Source organism: Mustelus asterias, chromosome 2 (assembly GCF_964213995.1).
Source record: "Mustelus asterias chromosome 2, sMusAst1.hap1.1, whole genome shotgun sequence".
NCBI lineage: Eukaryota > Metazoa > Chordata > Chondrichthyes > Carcharhiniformes > Triakidae > Mustelus > Mustelus asterias.
This window is the reverse complement of record NC_135802.1, coordinates 124,059,752-124,080,552: the sequence shown is the minus strand read 5'-3', so window position 1 is coordinate 124,080,552 and position 20,801 is coordinate 124,059,752. Positions and strand designations below refer to the sequence as shown.

At 46.5% G+C, this 20,801-nt stretch overlaps 1 protein-coding gene across 1 annotated transcript in view; it reads left to right on the top strand.

Annotated features, from left to right (window-relative positions):
- phactr1 (phosphatase and actin regulator 1) overlaps positions 1-20,801 on the top strand; it is a 550,549-nt gene that overhangs the window by 209,115 nt on the left and 320,633 nt on the right. Inside the window, exon 3 of the mRNA XM_078200644.1 lies at positions 7,230-7,379. Coding sequence (XP_078056770.1) covers positions 7,230-7,379 — 150 coding nt within the window. The remainder of the gene's footprint in view (positions 1-7,229; positions 7,380-20,801) is intronic.

Below are 20,801 nucleotides of genomic sequence, written 5' to 3'. Positions count from 1 at the left end.
GACATTGGGTCAACCGAATGCAAATGGCATCAGGCCAGTAAGGTGATTGGGCAGAAAAAAGAAAGGGTCATATCAAAAATTAGAACCAGCAGCTCAAGGAGTTCAAAGAACAAAGAACAATGCAGCACAGGAACAGGCCCTTCGACCCTCCAAGCCCGTGCCGCTCCCTGGTCCAAACCAGACCATTCTTTTGTATCCCTCCATTCCCACTCCGTTCATATGGCTATCTAGATAAGTCTTAAACGTTCCCAGTGTGTCCGCCTCCACCACCTTGCCTGGCAGCGCATTCCAGGCCCCCACCACCCTCTGTGTAAAATATGTCCTTCTGATATCTAGAACATAGAACAGTACAGCACAGAACAGGCCCTTCGGCCCACGATGTTGTGCCGAGCTTTGTCTGAAACCCAGATCAAGCTATTTCCTCCCTATGATCCCGAAGTACTCCATGTGCCTATCCAAAAGCTTCTTAAATGTTCCTAAAGTTTCTGACTCCACTATCCCTGCAGGCAGTCCATTCCACACCCCAACCACTCTCTGCGTAAAGAACCTATCTCGGACATACTTCCTATATCTCCCACCATGAACCCTACAGTTATGCCCCCTAGTTACCGCTCCATTCACCCGAGGAAATAGTCTTTGAACGTTCACTCTATCTATTCCCCTCATCTTATAAACCTCTATCAAGTCTCCTCTCAACCTCCTCCGCTCCAAAGAGAAAAGCCCAAGTTCCCTCAACCTTTCCTCATAAGACCTACCCTCCAAACCAGGCAGCATCCTGGTAAATCTCCTTTGCACTCTTTCCAGTGTCTCCACATCCTTCTTGTAGTGAGGTGACCAGAACTGCACACAATATTCCAAATGCGGTCTCACCAAGGTCCTGTACAGTTGCAGCATAACCCCACGGCTCTTAAACTCAAACCCCCTGTTAATGAACGCCAACACACTATAGGCCTTCTTCACGGCTCTATCCACTTGAGTGGCAACCTTCAGAGATCTATGGATATGAACCCCAAGATCTCTCTGTTCCTCCACATTCTTCAGAACCCTACCTTTGACCCTGTAATCCACATTTAAATTTGTCCTACCAAAATGAATCACCTCGCATTTGTCAGGTTTAAACTCCATTTGCCATTTTTCAGCCCAGCTCTGCATCCTATCTATATCTCTTTGCAGCCTACAACAGCCCTCCACCTCATCCACTACTCCACCAATCTTGGTGTCATCAGCAAATTTACTGATCCACCCTTCAGCCCCCTCCTCCAAGTCATTTATAAAAATTACAAATAGCAGAGGACCAAGCACTGATCCCTGTGGCACTCCGCTGGTAACCGGTTTCCAGTCCGAAAATTTTCCATCCACCATCTTCTGTTAAATAGCCAGCGGGAGGTCAGTGAACACCTTGGATATCATGGTGGTCTGCTGTGCACTTCATAAACTGGTGTTGTAGAGTGGCAAGGTGTTAAATAATGAGAATGTCAAGGATCAGAATGCCTCCTCTGATAAAGGGGATGTGGAGGCAGCTCCTGACCAGGTGATGTATGATGAAGGATCCTGGGGATCACAGACGAGGATGCACAAAAGGGAGGCGTTTCTACAGAGACATTACATATGACCTTTACAACCTATTAGTTTCATACCAATGAAGCCTAATCTTCCTGCAGCACTGTTGTCGCCTCCTTTACTTTTCCTTTCATCCTCCTGTGCTCATTTTAACACTGCATATTGACAAGGAAACATTGATTGTATGTGTGTGTGTGTTAATAATGATATAAAGGCACCAATCACTCATATGGAAACATGTGGGTTCATTTATTAATTGTAAGCATGTGTGAATAGATATACATGGACAGAATGTTTGAGGACACCAGAGCTGTGTGTCTATGTTCTGCTTCAGGCCAAAAGGCTGGATCACATGACTCACGTCCCCTCAATTGAGCGGCACAGTGGTTAGTACCAGGGACCCAGGTTCAGTTCCAGCCTTGGGTGACTGTCAGTGTGGATTTTGCACACTCTCCCCTTGTCTACATGGGTTTCCTCTGGGTGCTCCAGCTTCCTTCTACAATTCAAACATGTGCAGGTTAGGTTGATTGGCCATGGTAAATTGCCCCTAGTGTCAGGGCATTTCATAGTGTACATACATGGGATTACAGAGATGGGCCTGGGTGGGAGTGTTGTTGGGCCAGGCTCAATGGTCTGAATGGCCGCCTTCTGCACTGTAAGGTTTCTATAATTCCTATGAACAGATAGCACCTGGCTTGAATCTTCATAACCAGCCCCTTGAGGCAGTATGGTATGAAATGAAATATACTGCCAAATGCATAAATACATTATTAAGCAGCACAACAAACATGAGGCTTAATATTTGCCCTGAATCCCAAGTGCAGCAATGAAATCTTCTTAAATTTCTTGTAGCTGAATTGGAGTCAGGCTGTGGACCCTGCTGCACCGTGGCTTGTGATGATTTTGGCATCTGTTCTTTGGCTGCTTGAGGATTGAATACCCTAGCACAACTGCTGGAGGCCCAGGCTGCTGACAATAATGTAATCACCGGCAGAGGGCCTAAGCAGCTACTTTTAAGCCAGGGACCTTAAAAGCCAAAGGCAACCACTCCTCTCCCATTTCAAGGCAGACTTGTACCTCCCTTCTGACTTGAAAAGTTGGAGGACCTGGCTGACACAACAGGTACCCAGTCCCCTTCTCTCATCACTCTACCCTAAATACAGATCTGACAGTTCTACAAATATGTTGCCAGGACCTGCCACAGTTTCACACGACACTGCGTCTCCCTCAGTGGTTGGGCCCTGCACCCCCATCTGTTTATTGATCAAAAGATTACTTACATTTGGCAGGGATTGGCCAGGGATTGCAAGTATCTCCCGCTTCCGATCTGAATGTGGGACCAATGGATCTGTTCATATTCTTTATCAATCTGCAACATCAATTACTTGCAGGTTGTTATTACAGCTACAGATTGCATGGCTCAAATATAGGTTTTAATGCCAAAAGATACAAATGTAGTTGTTCTATCTTCAAACCTGGGTGGACTGAAAGAAGCTTATATGCAAATCAAAACTGAGGAAGTTAATTAATTAAGATTATGAATCTGAAATCCCAAAGTGAAAAATGTAAGCAGACAAATGTCGGGACCTTTAAACAGGCTTGATCAGGAACTGTATGGTGGAAGTTAACAGGATTTTTCTTATGTGGGATGATTTGTGAATCCCATCGGTTAAAATAAATCGAAAAATGGTTTGGGTAAATGCTCTTTGGTTGCCTCAGAGTAAATCAAGCCTAAATGTTTGCATAAGTACAAAAGTTAAATACTTACCACAATCTCAGTCCTGAGATCTCTGACCTCCACCCAGCTGAAACCTTTACATCCCCCCGAATGTTGAAACTTTCCCTCTGGCCCCACTCTGAGACACTAATCCTTCCCCCAGTTCCCTGTCTTCCTCACTTCTGATTATAGCTTCCATAGCGCTTGCAGGACATTCTTAAGGGGGAGGGGGAGCAACTAGAGGTCGTTGTACATATTGGTACCAACAACATAGATAGGAAAAGAGATGAGGTCCTGAGTGTGAATATAGAGAGTTAGGCAGAAGGCTGAAGTGTAGGACCTCGAAGTAGTAATTTCAGGACTACTACCGGTGCCACGTGCTAGTGAAAGTAGGAATAGGAGGATTAGGCAGATGAATGCGTGGCTTGAGCGCTGGTGCAGGGGGCAGGGATTTAGATTTTTGGATCATTGGGATATTTTCTGGGGAAGGGCTGACCTGTTCAAGAGGGATGGGTTACATCTGAACTGGAGGGGGACTAACATTCTGGCGGGGAGATTTGCTAGAGCCACTCGGGAGCATTTAAACTAGTTTGGCAGGGGGGTGGGATCCAAAGCAGTAGGGAGACAGAAGAGAAGATTGAGGACAGCACAGAAGTTAAGGAGAGCACACGAAGTAGTAAAGGCAGTGTCAGTAATCCTAGTACCAGACAGATCAGGCAAAGGCAGGACAGAGAGTAAGGGAAGTCCAGATTAAACTGCATTTATTTTAATGCAAGAGGCCTGACGGGCAAGGCAGATGAACTCAGGGCATTGATGGGTACATGGGACTGGGATATTATAGCAATTACTGAAACATGGCTAAGGGAGGGAATGGACTGGCACCTCAATGTTCCAGGGTACAGATGCTATAGGAAAGATAGAACAGGAAGTAAGAAAGGAGGAGGAGTTGCACTTTTGATTAGGGAAAGCATCACGGCCATACTGAGAGGGGATATATCCGAGGGTTCGGCCACTGAAGCTATATGGATAGAACTGAGAAATAAGAAGGGGGAAATCACTTTGATAGGGTTGTACTATAGGCCCCCAAATAGTCAGCGGGAAATTGAGGAGCAAATATGTAAGGAGATTACAGATAGCTCCAAGAAAAATCGGGTGGTAATAATCAGAGATTTTAACTTTCCCAACATTGACTGGGACAGCCATAGTATTAGAGGGTTGGATGGAGAAAAATTCGTTGAGTGTGTTCAGGAGGAATTTCTCATTCAGTATGTGGATGGCCTGACTAGAGAGGAGGCAAAACTTGACCTCCTCTTGGGAAATAAGGAAGGGCAGGTGACAGAAGTGTTAGTGAGGGATCACTTTGGGACCAGTGACCATAATTCTATTAGTTTTGAGATAGCTATGGAGAATGATAGGTATGGTCCAAAAGTTACAATTCTAAATTGGGGCAAGGCCAATTTTGATGGGATCAGGCAGGAACTTCCAAAAGTTAATTGGGGGAGTCTGTGGGAAGGCAAAGGGACGTCTAGTAAGTGGCACGCTTTCAAAAGTGTGTTAACCAGGGTTCAGGGTAAACACATTCCTCTTAGAGTGAAGGGCAAGGCTGGCAGAAGTAGGGAACCCTGGATGACTCAGGATATTGAGGCCCTGGTCAAGAAGAAGAAAGAGGCACATGACTTGCATAGGCAGCTGGGAATCCCTTGAAGAGTATAGGGGGTATAAGAGTAGAGTTAAGAGAGAAATCAGGAGGGCAAAAAGGGGACACGAGATTATTTAGGCAGATGAGGCAAAGGAGAATCCAAAGAGCTTCTACAAATGCATAAAGGGCAAAAGAGTAACAAGGGAGAGAGTGGGGCTCTTAAGGATCAAAAAGGTCATCTATGTGCAGATCCACAAGAGATGGGTCAGATCCTAAATGAATATTTCTCATCAGTATTTACTGTTGTGAAAAGCATGGATGTTAGGGAACTTGAGGAAATAAATAGTGATGTCTTGAGGAGTGTACATATTACAGAGAAGGAGGTTCTGGAAGTCTTAAAGTGCATCAAGGTAGATAAATCCCCGGGACCTGATGAAGTGTATCCCAGGACATTGTGGGAGGCTAGGGAGGAAATTGTGGGTCCCCTAGCCGAGATATTTGAATCATCGATAGCCACGGGTGAGGTACCTGAAGGTTGGAGAGTGGCAAATGTTGTGCCTTTGTTTAAAAAGGGCTGCAGGGAAAAGCCTGGGAACTACAGGCCAGTGCGCCTCACATCTGTGGTGGGTAAATTGTTGGAAGGTATTTTGAGAGATAGGATCTGCAGGCATTTAGAGATGCAAGTACTGATTAGGGACAGTCAGCATGGCTTTATGAATGGAAAATCATGTTTCACAAATTTGATTGAGTTTTTGAAAGGGTAACCAAGAAGGTAGATGAGGGCAGTGCAGTTGATGTTGTCTACATGGACTTTAGCAAGGCACCACATGGCAGGTTGTTGCATAAGGTTAAATCTCACGGGATCCAGGGTGAGGTATCTAAATGGATACAAAATTGGCTTCTTGACAGAAGCCAGAGGGTGGTTGTAGAGAATTGTTTTTCAAACTGGAGGCCTGTGATCAGCGGTGTGCCTCAGTGATCAGTACTGGGTCCACTGTTATTTGTCATTTATATTAATGATTTTAATGAGAATATAGGAGGCATGGTTAGTAAGTTTGCAGATGACACTAAGATTGGTGGCATAGTGGACAGTGAAGAAAGTTATCTCCAATTGCAACGGGATCTTGATCAATTGGGCCAGTGGGCTGACGAATGGCAGATGGAGTTTAATTTAGACAAATGCGAGGCGATGCTTTTGGTAGATTGAACCAGGGCAGGACTTACTCAGTTAATGGTAGGGCACTGGGGAGAGTTACAGAACAAAGAGATCTTGGGGTATATGTTCATAGCTCCTTGAAAGTGGAGTCACAGGTGGACAGAGTGGTGAAGAAGGCATTCGGCATGCTTGGTTTCATCGGTCAGAACATTGAATACAGGATTTGGAATGTCTTGTTGAAGTTGTACAAGACATTGGTAAGGCCACACTTGGAATACTGTGTGCAATTCTGGTCACCCTATTATAGAAAGGATATTATTAAACTAGAAAGAGTGCAGAAAAGATTTACTAGGATGCTACCAGGACTTGATGGATTGAGTTATAAAGAGTGGTTGGATAGACTGGGACCTTTTTCTCTGGAGCGTAGGAGGCTGAGGAGTGATCTTATAGAGGTCTATAAAATAATGAGGGGCACAGATCAGCTTGATAGTCAATATCTTTTCCCAAACGTAGGGGAGTCTAAAACTAGAGGGCATAGGTTTAAGGTGAGAGGGAAGAGATACAAAAGTGTCCAGAGGGGCAATTTTTTCACACAGAGGGTGGTGAGTGTCTGGAACAAGCTGCCAGAGGTAGTAGTCGAGGTGGGTACAATTTTGTCTTTTAAAAAGCATTTAGATAGTTACATGGGTACGATGGGTATAGAGGGATATGGGCCAAATGCGGACAATTGGGATTAGCTTAGGGGTTTTTAAAAAAAAAGGGCGGCATGGACAAGTTGGGCCGAAGGACCTGTTTCCATGCTGTAAACCTCTATGACTCTATGGCCCACCCAATACCCCTGGCCCCTAACAAAGCTTACTTGGTGCAACCTTATTCTGAAGTACATACCTGCCTTCTTTATCACAGGGTTCGAGACCAAAAATCCAAAACTGCATAAACTACTAATGTTTAGTGAGGGGCAGCCAAATGTGAGTGCTCCAAAATTTAAAATCCAAAAAATTACCAATGGTAATTATTATTTCTTTGTCCGTGTGACTGTGTGTGCATGTGTTTTGCGTGTGCATATATGTGTGCTTGTGCATGTGTCTATATGTGGACCGTATCATTTCACCATGGCTGCCTCTGCTCCGTCCACTGATTGACAGGTCTGGTTTCAGATGGAGATGCACCAGTACATAATGAAGAGGAGGTAATAGAGAACGGTCAGATCCAAACGTCAGAGCCGGAAGAAGTGGATCCTGAAACAGTGTCAGGTGAAGCCGAAGCAGACAATGGAGCCCTATGTACAGACTCAACAGACAAGCCAGGTGGGATTTGTCATATAACAGAATCAGACCTTTCCTATCTTATCACAACAGGTTGCTAGATGCCCAGAGTACAAATAGATTTAGTACACCATATTCTCGACATTGCAAATTATAATAGCTCTATAAATGGAGGAAGTTATTATAAAGGTGTTCCCTGTTGAGTCTAAACTCAAAAATATTGATACAATTGAAATAAGTGTTCTTTTCATTATTGATGCAGACTGATGCTCGTGTCTCTTACACATGCTTGTCTCAAAACAATGGGCCGTAGTTTCCAATCTCCAGGGCATTAATTTGGGAAGATATCCCAAAGATGCACTGGAGGAGCGTATCCTCTGAAAGTTTACAGGTAAGTGTTCCATGGCAACTACCCAGAAGTGCAACCTTCTGATGGGCAATTGCCCCCTGCGCTGGGAACTATCTGAAAATGTGATTTAAATCGTAAGTTTCAAATGGTTCTGGGTAATTATTGACAGACTAACACCAATGCTCATGGAACAGTCCCTAACCCACTCCCCACCCTTGATCCAAGGGTTTCCCCAAATCCCTTATGATTTCCTCCCACGTTACTCCCTCATCCTCGAGAATACACTCCCCAACCAACAGGATTCATCTCAGCCCACGTGGACTCTTTGCCCTCACCCACCAGACCTGACTCTCTCACCCCAGGCCTGACTCTCAGTCCCCAACTTGCCAGATTTGACTTAAATGCCTTCCACCTCACACCTTTTCCACGCGACAGAACAGCGCACCCCATTCCCCCCCCCACCCCGAGGCCCAACCCAATACCGCCACGACTAGCCCCACCCTCCCGAAGGCCCAGGCCGGCCTGAAACACAAGGCTAAACACAACCTGAACCTGATCCCTCTGACTCCTGAGGCTCAACATGACCTGGCACTCACTGTACCCCTTGCATGATCCCCCCTCACTTACTCTCACACACAGACTTGCTCAGTCTCTCACATAGGCTCAGTTTCTCACACTGATTCACTCGCTCTCGCGCACCATCTCATTCTCTCACTGACGCATCTGCCCTAAGTGCCATTAAAACACCCCCCCCCCCTTGCATTATCGTACATTCCCTCCCCCGGGTCATACACCAACCTCCATTCAGGTCCACCCCCACTCGGGCCCCTCCCCCATTTAGGCCACATACCTTGGCATTACTGCTGGCCAGGTGGGCAGTGCCAGGGAGCAAGGTGGGCAGTGCCAGACTGGCAATGTCCAGTCATGCCCATGACCACCCAGGGGCTTCAATAGCCTCTGATCCCCCCAGCTTGGCCATCACACCAGCATTGATCCCCGCTGGCTTTAGGAGGCCAGACACAGCCATCCTGGGTGTGCTAACAGGATCAAAATGTATTCAATCCTATGCAAGTCAGCTTTGTGCCCTTTTGGCACAAACCAGAGTTTTGGTGTTGCACACGATCTTACTGGCTCACCACACCAATCGATTGGTGTGGAGAGGTGGTAGATCGCGCCCTCAGCCTCTCACACAGACTCACCTACTGTCTCACACAGACTCACTCACTCCCTCACACAGGCTCACTCGCTCTCACACATACTAACTCACTCTCATACAGCCTCACTCACTCTCCCATACAATTATCGAAGTGTCTTACTACCATAATTAAGGCCCCTGACTAAGGTATTTTTTTAAGGGGGTAACTAGCTTAATCGAGAGGAACTTCATGGCAGGGAACCTCAGACCCGTGATATGCTCCTCTCGCACAATGGTGACCATGTGTGCAGAGGGTGTCCAAGTACAGCTTCTAGCTAACTAGATTTTGGAGCTGGAGCTGTGGGTGGACTCACCGTGATGCATCAGTGATGCTGAGCAAGTCATGGATAGCACGTTTAGCAAGGTGGTCACACCACAGGTGAGGATTCCACAGGCAGAAAGGGAATGGATGATCATCAGGAACAGTAAAAGACTCAGGAAGGTAGTGCAGGAGTCCCTGTGGTCATCCCCCTCTTAAACAGATAAACCATTTTGGATACTGTTGGGGGGGTGGGGAGGGACTCTCTGGGGAAAGCAGTAGCAGCCAAGTTCAGGCACCGCGAGTGGCTCTGCTGCTCAGAGGGGCAGGACGAAAACGAGTGGCAGGCTATAATGATACGGGATTCAATAGCTAGGGGCACAAACAGACGCTTCTATAGCCACAAATGAGAATCAAAGATGGTATGTTGCTGCCCTGGTGCTCGAATCTGGGATGTCACGGAGCGACTGCAGGGCATTCTGGGGAGGGAAGGTGAACATCCAATGGTCCTGGTACACATTGGTACCAACAACATAGGAAAACTAAGGGATGAGGACCTGCAAGCTGAGTACAGGAAGTAAGGAGATAAATTAAAATTCAGGACCTCAAATGTAGTAATCTCAGGATTACTCCTGGTTCTACATAATAGCGAGAGCAGCATTGCAAGGATAGACCAAATGAACATGTGACTGAGGATATGGTATAGCAGGGAGAGATTCAGATTCTTGAGGCACTGTGACCAGTTATAGGGCAGGTAGGCTTGTACAAACCGGACTGGCTTTACGCAGGCAGAGCTGGGACCAATGTCCTTGCAGGGGCTTTTGCTAGTTCTGTTGGGAAGTATTTAAATTAGTGTAGCGGGGGATGGGATCCCAGGAGTAGGGTCAGATAAGTTAGATTCAGATCAGGAAATGTTGGAATTGTATAATGTTGGAATTGTATAAAACACTGATGAGGTGATAAGGCCACACTGAGGACTCTGTGCAGTTGTGGTCACCATATTACAGGAAGGACGTAATTGTTCTGGAGAGATTCATTCGCTCTCACACAGGCTTCCTCACCTTCTCAAACAGACTCACTTACTCTCACTAACAGAATCACTCTCTACACACTCATTCACTCCATCACACGGACTGAGTTTCTTCACAGATGCACTTTCTCTCTCAGTCACATTCACTCTCTTACACAGTCTCACTCACTGTCACAAACTCACTGGATAAAATTTTATGAAAAAATTCTAAGTGAAATTTTTTTTTAGCTGTGTTACATGAATTTACGGCACTCTGTTCAATACAGAAGCCATCGTGCAAATTTCGGCACTGGAAGGGGGGTGGGCGGGGAGGGGGATGTGTGGGGGTGAGGGGTGGGTGGAGGGGTGGAGTCTCAGCTTACCCGAGAAGCCAGCTCCTCCGCAGACACCCCAATCTCCCAGTATGCTGTGTACACAGTATACACAATGTACTGGGAGATTTGTCACTCCCCCCACACCCCCACATTGCTGCCCTGGCCCAGACCCCATTGCTTCCCCCACTCCCCACCCCCCCATTGCTGCCCCGACCCCCCTCCCCAATATCATCTTGCTCTAGCCCTAACCCTAACTGTAACCCTAGCCCTAGACTTATTCCTAACCCTTATCACTACCCCTAACACTAACCCTGGCCCTCACCCTCCCCTAAACTACTGACATGAATAATAAAAAAAAGGAAAAACTCCAGGAGACAAGGAGACAACAAGTCACAATATAAGGGCAAGGCATCACAAGGAGCAACAAGGGACATGAGCCAAATGAAAAGAGACAGAGCAAGAGACAAGGGGGAGATGTCTTCTCTCTGTCCGACCACAAAAACCTAATACCATCAAAATTGGACTTGCCCCAATTTAGAATTTTAACTTTTGGGCTAGATCTATCATTCTCCATAGCTATCTTAAAACTAATGGAATTATGGTCACTGGTCCCAAAGTGACCCCTCACTAACATTTCTTATTTCCGAAGAGGAGGTCAAGTTTTGCCCCCTCTCTGGTTGGGCCATCCACATCCTGAATGAGAAATTCTCCTGAATACACTCAACAGATTTCTCTCCATTCAAGCCCCTAATACTATGGCTGTCGCAGTCAATGTTGGGAAAGTTAAAGTCTCCAACTATTACACCCTATTTTTCTTGGAGCTATCTATAATCTCCTTTTGGGGTGGCACGGTAGCATAGTGGTTAGCACTGCTGCTTCACAGCTCCAGGGACCTGGGTTCGATTCCCGGCTCGGGTCACTGTCTGTGCGGAGTTTGCACATTCTCCCCGTGTCTGCGTGGGTTTCCTCCAGTTTCCTCCCACAGTCCAAAGATGTGCGGGTTAGGTTGATTGGCCAAGCTAAATTGTCGCTTAGTGTCCCGGGATGCGTAGATTAGAGGGATTAGTGGGTAAATATGAGGGTTAGAGGGATTAGTAGGTAAATATGTAGGGATACGGCCTGGGTCGGATTGTTGTTGGTGCAGACTCGATGGGCCGAATGGCCTCTTTCTGCACGGTAGGGTTTCTATGGTTCTATGGTTCATATTTGCTCCCCAATTTCCCTGCTGATTATTTGGGGGCCTATAGTACAATTCTATCAAAGTGATCTCCCCTTTCTTATTTCTCAGTTCTACTCATATAGACTCAGTGAGTGAACCCTCAGAAATATCCCCTCTCAGTACTGCCGTGATGTTCTCCCTAATAAAAAATGCAACACCCCCCCCCCCTCTTTTATCTCCTGTTCTTTCTTCCCAATAGCATCCTGTAGATGTAATTGGCCCTCACCCAATTAAGCACCCTCACCCAAGAGCCACTCTTGTCAAAGAACAAAGAACAATACAGCACAGGAACAGGCCCTTCGGCCCTCCAAGCCCACGCCACTCCCTGGTCCAAACTAGACCATTCTTTTGTATCCCTCCATTCCCACTCCGTTCATATGGCTGTCTAGATAAGTCTTAAATGTTCCCAGTGTGTCAGCCTCCACCACCTTGCCTGGCAGCGCATTCCAGGCCCCCACCACCCTCTGTGTAAAATATGTCCGTCTGATATCTGTGTTAAACCTCCCCCCCGTTCACCTTGAACCTATGACCCCTCGTGAACGTCACCACCGACCTGGGGAAAAGCTTCCCACCGTTCACCCTATCTATGCCTTTCATAATTTTATACACCTCTATTAAGTCTCCCCTCATCCTCCGTCTTTCCAGGGAGAACAACCCCAGTTTACCCAATCTCTCCTCATAACTAAGCCCCTCCATACCAGGTAACATCCTGGTAAACCTCCTCTGTACTCTCTCCAAAGCCTCCACGTCCTTCTGGTAGTGTGGCGACCAGAACTGGACGCAGTATTCCAGATGCGGCCGAACCAACGTTCTATACATCTGCAACATCAGACCCCAACTTTTATACTCTATGCCCCGTCCTATAAAGGCAAGCATGCCATATGCCTTCTTCACCACCTTCTCCACCTGTGACGTCACTTTCAAGGATCTGTGGACTTGCACACCCAGGTCCCTCTGTGTATCTACACCCTTTATGGTTCTGCCATTTATTGTATAGCTCCTCCCTACATTATTTCTACCAAAATGCATCACTTCGCATTTATCAGGATTGAACTCCATCTGCCATTTCTTTGCCCAAATTTCCAGCCTATCTATATCCTTCTGTAGCTTCTGACAATGCTCCTCACTATCTGCAAGTCCTGCCAATTTTGTGTCGTCCGCAAACTTACTGATCACCCCAGTCACACCTTCTTCCAGATCATTTATATAAATCACAAACAGCAGAGGTCCCAATACAGAGCCCTGCGGAACACCACTAGTCACAGGTCTCCAGCCGGAAAAAGATCCTTCCACTACCACCCTCTGTCTTCTGTGACCAAGCCAGTTCTCCACCCATCTAGCCACCTCCCCCTTTATCCCATGAGATCCAACTTTTTTCACCAGCCTACCATGAGGGACTTTGTCAAACGCTTATCCTTATCAATGTTTATCTGAAATCTTATGGAATTATGGTCGCTAAGCCCAAAATACCCCCACCCCCCCAACTAAAACACCGATCACCTGGCCCACCTCATTCCCCAAGACCAAGTCTAGAATGGCCCCCGCCTGATTGGATTGTCAACATGCTTGTATCAAAAGACCCTCCTGGGCATATCTAACAAATTGCTCACCATTCAATCCCCTAGCTCTAAGGGAGTGCAAGTCAATATGGGGAGAGTTAAAGTCACCCACCACAACTACCTGCTTTTTTCTCGCCTTTCCAGTGGCTGACTACATCTGCTCCTCTGTCTTCTGTGGCCTGTGGGGAGGTCTATAGTGGGTGAGGTCCTTAATGAGTACTTGGAAACGGTATTCACAAAGGAGAGGGACACAGTGATTGGTGGTGTCTCAGAGGGATATATAAACCTGTAGAACCAGTCATCATTATGAGGTAGGAAGTGTTCAGTGTATTAAAAAGCATTAAGGTCGACAAAGTCCCAGAGCCAGATGGCATCTATCCCAGATTACTGAGGGAGATGAGATGAAATTGCTGGGCCTCTAACATAGAGTCATAGAGGTTTACAGCATGGAAACAGGCCCGATGAAACCTTTGGCCCAACTTGTCCATGCCGCCCTTTTTTTTTTAAAACCCCTAAGCTAATCCCAGTTGCCTGAATTTGGCCCATATCCGTCTATACCCATCGTACCCATGTAACTAAATGCTTTTTAAAAGATAAAATTACACCCGCCTCTACTACTACCTCTGGCAGCTTGTTCCAGACACTCACCACCCTCTGTGTGAAAAAATTGCCCCTCTGGACCCTTCTGTATCTCTCCCCTCTCACAAACCTATGCCCTCTAGTTTTAGACTCCCCTACCTTTGGGAAAAGATATTGACTATCTACCTTGTCTATGCCCCTCATTATTTTATAGACCTCTATAAGGTCACCCCTCAGCCTCCTATGCTCCAGAGAAAAAAGTGCCAGTCTATTCAGCCTCTCCTTATAACTCAATCCATCAAGCCCCGGTAGCATCCTAGTAAATCTTTTCTGCACTCTTTCTAGTTTAATAATATCCTTTCTATAATAGGGTGACCAGAATTGCACAGTATTCCAAGTGTGGCCTTACCAATGTCTTGTACAACTTCAACAAGACGTCCCAACTCCTGTATACAATGTTCAGACCGATGAAACCAAGCATGCCGAATGCCTTCTTCACCACTCTGTCCACCTGTGACTCCACTTTCAAGGAGCTATGAACATGAACAGAAATCTTTTTTTCCTCATTGGCCACAGGTGAGATCCCAGAGGATTGAAGGATAGCCAGTGTTGTTCCATTATTTAAGAAGGGTAGCAAGGGTAACCCGGGTAATTATAGGCCAGTGAGCTTGACGTCTGTGAAGTTAAAATTGTTGGACAAGATTCTTAGAGATAGGATTTATACACATTTGGAACTGAATGGTCTTATTAGTGACCGACAGCATGGTTTTGTATGAAGGAGGTCATGTCTCACTAATTTAATTGAGTTTTTTGAGGAGGTGACAAAAATGATTGATGAGGGAAGGGCCATGGATGTTGTCTACATGGACCTGGTAAAGCATTTGACAAGGTCCCTCATGGCAGCCGATGCAAAACATTAAATCACATGGGATCAAGGGTGAACTAGCTAGATGGATTCAGAATTGGCGTGGCCATAGAAGACTGAGGGTAGCGGTGAAAGGGTGTTTCTCAGAATGGAGGTCTGTAACTAGTGGTATTCCACAGATATGTATAAGTGACTTGGAAGAAACATAGCTGGTCTGATTAGCAAGTTTGTTGATGATACTAAGATTACTGGAGTTGCAGGTAGTGATGAAGATTGTCAGAGAATACAGCATGATTTAGATGGGCTGGAAAACTGGGTGGAGAAATAGCAGATGGAATTTAACCTGGCCAAATGCGAGGTGATGCATTTTGGTAGATCCAATTCAGATGAGAGCTATAAATAAATGGCAGAACCATCAGGAACATAGACACAGTGAGATCTGGGCATGCAGGTCCACAGATTTTTGAAAGTGGCAGCACAGGTAGAAAAGGTGGTGAAGAAAGCATATGGCATGTTTGCCTTCATCAGATAGGGCATCGAGTATAAAAGTTGGCAAATTCTGTCACAGTTATATAAAACGTTGGTTAGGCCACATTTGGAATACTGTGTCCAATTCTGGTCACCACACTACCAGTCGGATGTGGAGGCTTTGGTGAGAGTACAGAAAAGGTTTACCAGGATGTTGCCTGGTATGGAGAGTATTAGCTCTGAAGAGAGATTGAATAAACTGGGATTGTTCTCCCTGGAAAGAGGGAGGCTGAGGGGTGACCTAATAGAAGTTCATAAAATTATGAGGGGCATAGATAGGGTGAACAGTTGGAAGCTTTTTCCCAGGGCAGAAATGACAATTATGAGGGGGCACAAGTTCAAGGTAAGGGTGGGGTGGGGTGTGTGTGTGTGTGTGTGTGTGTGTGTGTGTGGGTGGGGGGGGGGGGGGGGGCTGTGGGAGCGGGGTAAGGTACAAAAGAGCTGTGCGGGGGAAGTTTTTTACACAGAGTGGTGGGGCCTGGAATGCACTACCAAGTGTGGTGATTGAGGCAGACACATTAGCGACATTTAAGACTTATCTGGATGAACAGGCGGGGAATAGAGGGATACAGGTCTAGATAGGACAACGTGATCGGCGCAGGCTTGGAGGGCCGAAGGGCCTGTTTCTGTGCTATAGTGTTCTTTGTTCTTTGTACACTCCCAAAATTGTGATTTCACCCTTCCTATTCCTGAGCTGCACCCATAATGCCTCCAATGTGTCCTCCCTCAACACAGCTGTGATGTGCTCCCTAATCAGAAATGCAACTCCCCACCCCTTTTGTTTCCCCTTCTGTCCCTTCTAAAACAGCGATATCTGAGAATGTTAAGCTGCCAGTTCTGTTCCTCCTTTAACCATGCCTCAATAATTGCAATAACATCATAATTCTATTCCGTAATCCAGGCTCTCAGTTCATCAGTTTTACTTGTTATACTTCTTGCATTGAAACAAATGCACTCCAGACCTCCATTCCTACCAAGCCCACTGCTTCCCTCTGTCTGCTCTCACTCTGCACTATGTTTATCTCAGTCTCACTTTCTTCCCCAGTCCCTACACTTATTTGCCTCCTGTTCTAGTTCCCAGCACCCTTCTGCTGTATGAATCTTTTTTTTCCCTCAGATCACATTTGCTTATTTTGCAAATCGCCTTGGACCTGTGTCTTCTAGTTCTTGATCCCTTTATGAGGGGGAACAGTTTCTCTCTATCCACTCTGTCCAGCCCTCATGATTTTAAACATCTCTATCAAATCTCCTCTCAGCCTTCTTCTCTTCAAGGAGAACAATCCCAGTCTCTCCAATCTATCCTCATAATTAAAATTTCTCAATCCTGGAACCATTCTTGTAAATCTTTTCTGGCCTCTCTCCAATGTATTCACATCCTCCCAATGGTGTGGTGCCCCGAATTGTACACAATATTCCATCCGAGGTCTATCTAGTATCCTGTATAAGTTCAGTATAACCTCCTCGCTCCTTTACTCTATGCCCCTATTACTAGGAATGCATAGTGGTTAGCACTGCTGCCTCAGTGCCAGGGAACCAGGTTCAGTCTGGCCTCGGGTGACTGTCTGTGTTGAGTTTGCACGTTCTCCCCGTGTCTGTGTGGATTTTCTCTGGGTGCTCCGGTTCCCTCCCACAGTCCAAATATGTGGGGTTAGGTTGATTGACCATGCCCTTTAGTGTCAGAGCGATTAGCAGGGTAAATACGTGGGGTTATAGAACATAGAACATAGAACATTACAGCGCAGAACAGGCCCTTCGGCCCACGATGTTGCACCGACCAGTTAAAAAAAAAAACTGTGACCCTCCAACCTAAACCAATTTCTTTTCGTCCATGAACCTATCTACGGATCTCTTAAACGCCCCCAAACTAGGCGCATTTACTACTGATGCTGGCAGGGCATTCCAATCCCTCACCACCCTCTGGGTAAAGAACCTACCCCTGACATCGGTTCTATAACTACCCCCCCTCAATTTAAAGCCATGCCCCCTCGTGCTGGATTTCTCCATCAGAGGAAAAAGGCTATCACTATCCACCCTATCTAAACCTCTAATCATCTTATATGTTTCAATAAGATCCCCTCTTAGCCGCCGCCTTTCCAGCGAAAACAATCCCAAATCCCTCAGCCTCTCCTCATAGGATCTCCCCTCCATACCAGGCAACATCCTGGTAAACCTCCTCTGCACCCTCTCCAAAGCCTCCACATCCTTCCTGTAATGTGGGGACCAGAACTGCACACAGTACTCCAAGTGCGGCCGCACCAGAGTTGTGTACAGTTGCAACATAACGCTACGACTCCTAAATTCAATCCCCCTACCAATAAACGCCAAGACACCATATGCCTTCTTAACAACCTTATCTACTTGATTCCCAACTTTCAGGGATCTATGCACACATACACCTAGATCCCTCTGCTCCTCCACACTATTCAAAGTCCTCCCGTTAGCCCTATACTCAACACATCTGTTATTCCTACCAAAGTGAATTACCTCACACTTCTCCGCATTAAACTCCATCCGCCACCTCTCGGCCCAACTTTGCAACCTGTCTAAGTCTTCCTGCAGACTACGACACCCTTCCTCACTGTCTACCACACCACCGACTTTGGTGTCATCAGCAAATTTGCTAAACCACCCAACTATACCCTCATCCAGATCATTAATAAATATTACAAACAGCAGTGGCCCCAAAACAGATCCCTGAGGTACACCACTTGTAACCGCACTCCATGATGAATATTTACTATCAACCACCACCCTCTGTTTCCTATCCGCTAGCCAATTCCTGATCCAATTTCCTAGATCACCCCCAATCCCATACATCTGCATTTTCTGCAGAAGCCTACCATGGTGAACCTTATCAAACGCCTTACTAAAATCCATATATACCACGTCCACTGCCTTGCCCCCATCCACCTCCTTGGTCACTTTCTCAAAAAACTCAATAAGGTTAGTAAGGCACGACCTACCTGCCACAAAACCATGCTGACTATCACCTATCAATTCATTTATGGGGATAGGCCTAGCTGGGATTGTTGTTGGTGCAGGCTGAATGGGACAAATGGCCTTCTTCTGCAATATAGGGATTCTATGATTCTACGATTAAAAAGGCCAGAATGCTATATGTTTTATTAACTGCCCCCTCGACTTGTTCTGCCACCTTCAATGATCTATGCACATATACACCCCGTTCCTCTGCTTCTGCACCCCTTTAAGAATTTTACCCCTTATTTTATATTGCCTCTCCATATTCTTCCTATCAAAATGCATCACCTCGTGCATCAAGGTAGATAAATCCCGGGACCTAATAAAGTGTATCCCCAGGGCGTTGTGGGAGGCTAGGGAGGAATTTGCGGGTCCCTTAGCAGAGATATTTAAATCATCAACAGCCACAAGGGAGGTGCCTGAAGATTGGAGGGTTGTGTTGTGCCTTTGTTAGGGAAAAGCCTGGGAACTAAAGGCTGATGAGCCTAACATTTGTAGTGGATAGGTTGTTAGAAGGTATTCTGAGAGGCAGGATCTACAGGCATTTAGAGAGGCAAAGATCAGGGACAGTCAGCATGACTTTGTGAATCGAAGATCAAGTCTCATGAATTTGTATTTTTTGAAGGGGTAACCAAGAAGGTAGATGAGGGCAGTGCAGTCAGCATTGTCTCCGTGGACTTTAGCAAGTCCTTTGACGAGGTACCGCATGGTAGGTTGTTGCATAAGGTTAAATCTCACAGGATCCAGGATGAGGTAGCCAATTGGGTCCAAAATTGGCTTGATGACAGAGGGTGGTTGTAGAGGGTCGTTTTTTCAAACTGGAGGCCTGTGACCAGCGATGTGCCTTAGGGATTGGTGTTGGGTCCACTTTTATTTGTCATTTATATAAATGGTTTGGATGAGAATTTAGGAGACATGGTTAGTAGGTTTGCAGATAACACCAAGGTGGAGTTTGATTTAGATAAATGCGAAGTGATGCATTTTGGTAGATGCATTTAAACCAGGACAGGACTCACTCAGTTAATGGTAGAGCGCTGGGAGAGTTATAGAACAAAGTGATCTAGGGGTACAGGTTTATAGCTCTTTGAAAGTGGAGTCACAGGTGGACAGGGTGGTGAAGAAGGCATTCGGCATGCTTTGTTCCATTGGTCAGGACACTGAATACAGGAGTTGTACGTCTTGTTGAAGTTATACAAGACATTGGTAAGGCCACACTTAAAATACTGGCCGGAATTCTCCCAAAAGAATTCTAAGTGTCGAATTCGCGTGAAAACTGGAGTAATTCATGCTGTTTTTTTCAGTCGGAGTTCAGAGAAGAATCTCCCACACCCTATGCACTGCAGAGGTCACTACCCTGTATATTATTGTCAATCAGTGGGTGGGGCCTTTCCCTTGGAAAGGATGAAATTGGTGCACTGAGAGTGCTACTGTGCATGCGCTGACCAGTAGCCCCGCACTGCCGGCCTCGCAATTGCTGGCCAGCTCGATCGCTGGCTAGCCCTGCGATCCTTGCAATGCCGGCCCTCCCCCCACAGCCCAATCATTGCCCTCCACCCCCCCTCCGCCCAATCATTCCTGGGCCAGCCCCAAACCCCCCTCGGCCAGCTCCGATCTCAAGCCCACCCCTTCTAATTCCCCCCCGACAGTGCCGACCGCCCCTCCCCCCCATCTTGCAGTCCCGACCCACGAGCAGACTGACAACTCCCCCGCCCCGATCACTGGCCTCCCTCCTTCCCCATCGATCCTGTCTGCAGAGCGGCAGTGGAACCCCCCCCCAACCCCACCGATCGCCACTCCATAGGCCCTGCCCCCTTGGCACTGCCCCATGCCCGATGGGCAGTGCCAAGGTGCTCCCTGGGCATTGGTACCTTGCCCCCTTGGGCAGTGCTGGGGCACAGGCTGGCAATGCCAAGGTGCCAATGATGTGGAGATGCCGACATTGGACTGGGGTTAACACAGTAAGGAGTCTAACAACACCAGGTTAAAGTCCAACAAGTTTATTTGGTGCCAATGCCCAGGGGTTTCCCTGGACCCTAGGAAGCTTAGGGGTGATCTTATAAAGGTCTATAAAATAATGAGGGGCACAGATCAGGTAGATAGTCAACATCATCTCCTTCTAAAACTAGAGGGTATAGGTTTAAGGTGAGATGGGAGAGATACAAAAGGGTCCAGAGGGGCAATTTTTTCACACAGAGGGTTGTGAGTCTCTGGAACGAGCTGCCAGAGGTAGTAGTAGAGGCAGGTACAATTCTGTCTTTTAAAAAGCATTTAGACAGTTACTTGAGAAGATTGGTATAGAGAGACATGGGCCAAATGCAGAAAATTGGGACTAGCTTAATGGTAAAAACTGGGTGGCATGTCAAGTTGGGCCAAAAGGCCTGTTTCCATGCTGTAAACCTCCATGACTATGACACTACACACTGCTCTGCATTAAACTTAATCTGCCACCTATCTGCCCACTCCACCAATTATCTATGTCCTTTTGAAGTTCTACACTGTCCTCGTCACAAAACTTTGAAGTGTGTCATCTACAAACTTTGACATTTTCTTCTACACACCAAGATCTAGGTAATTGACATATATCAGTA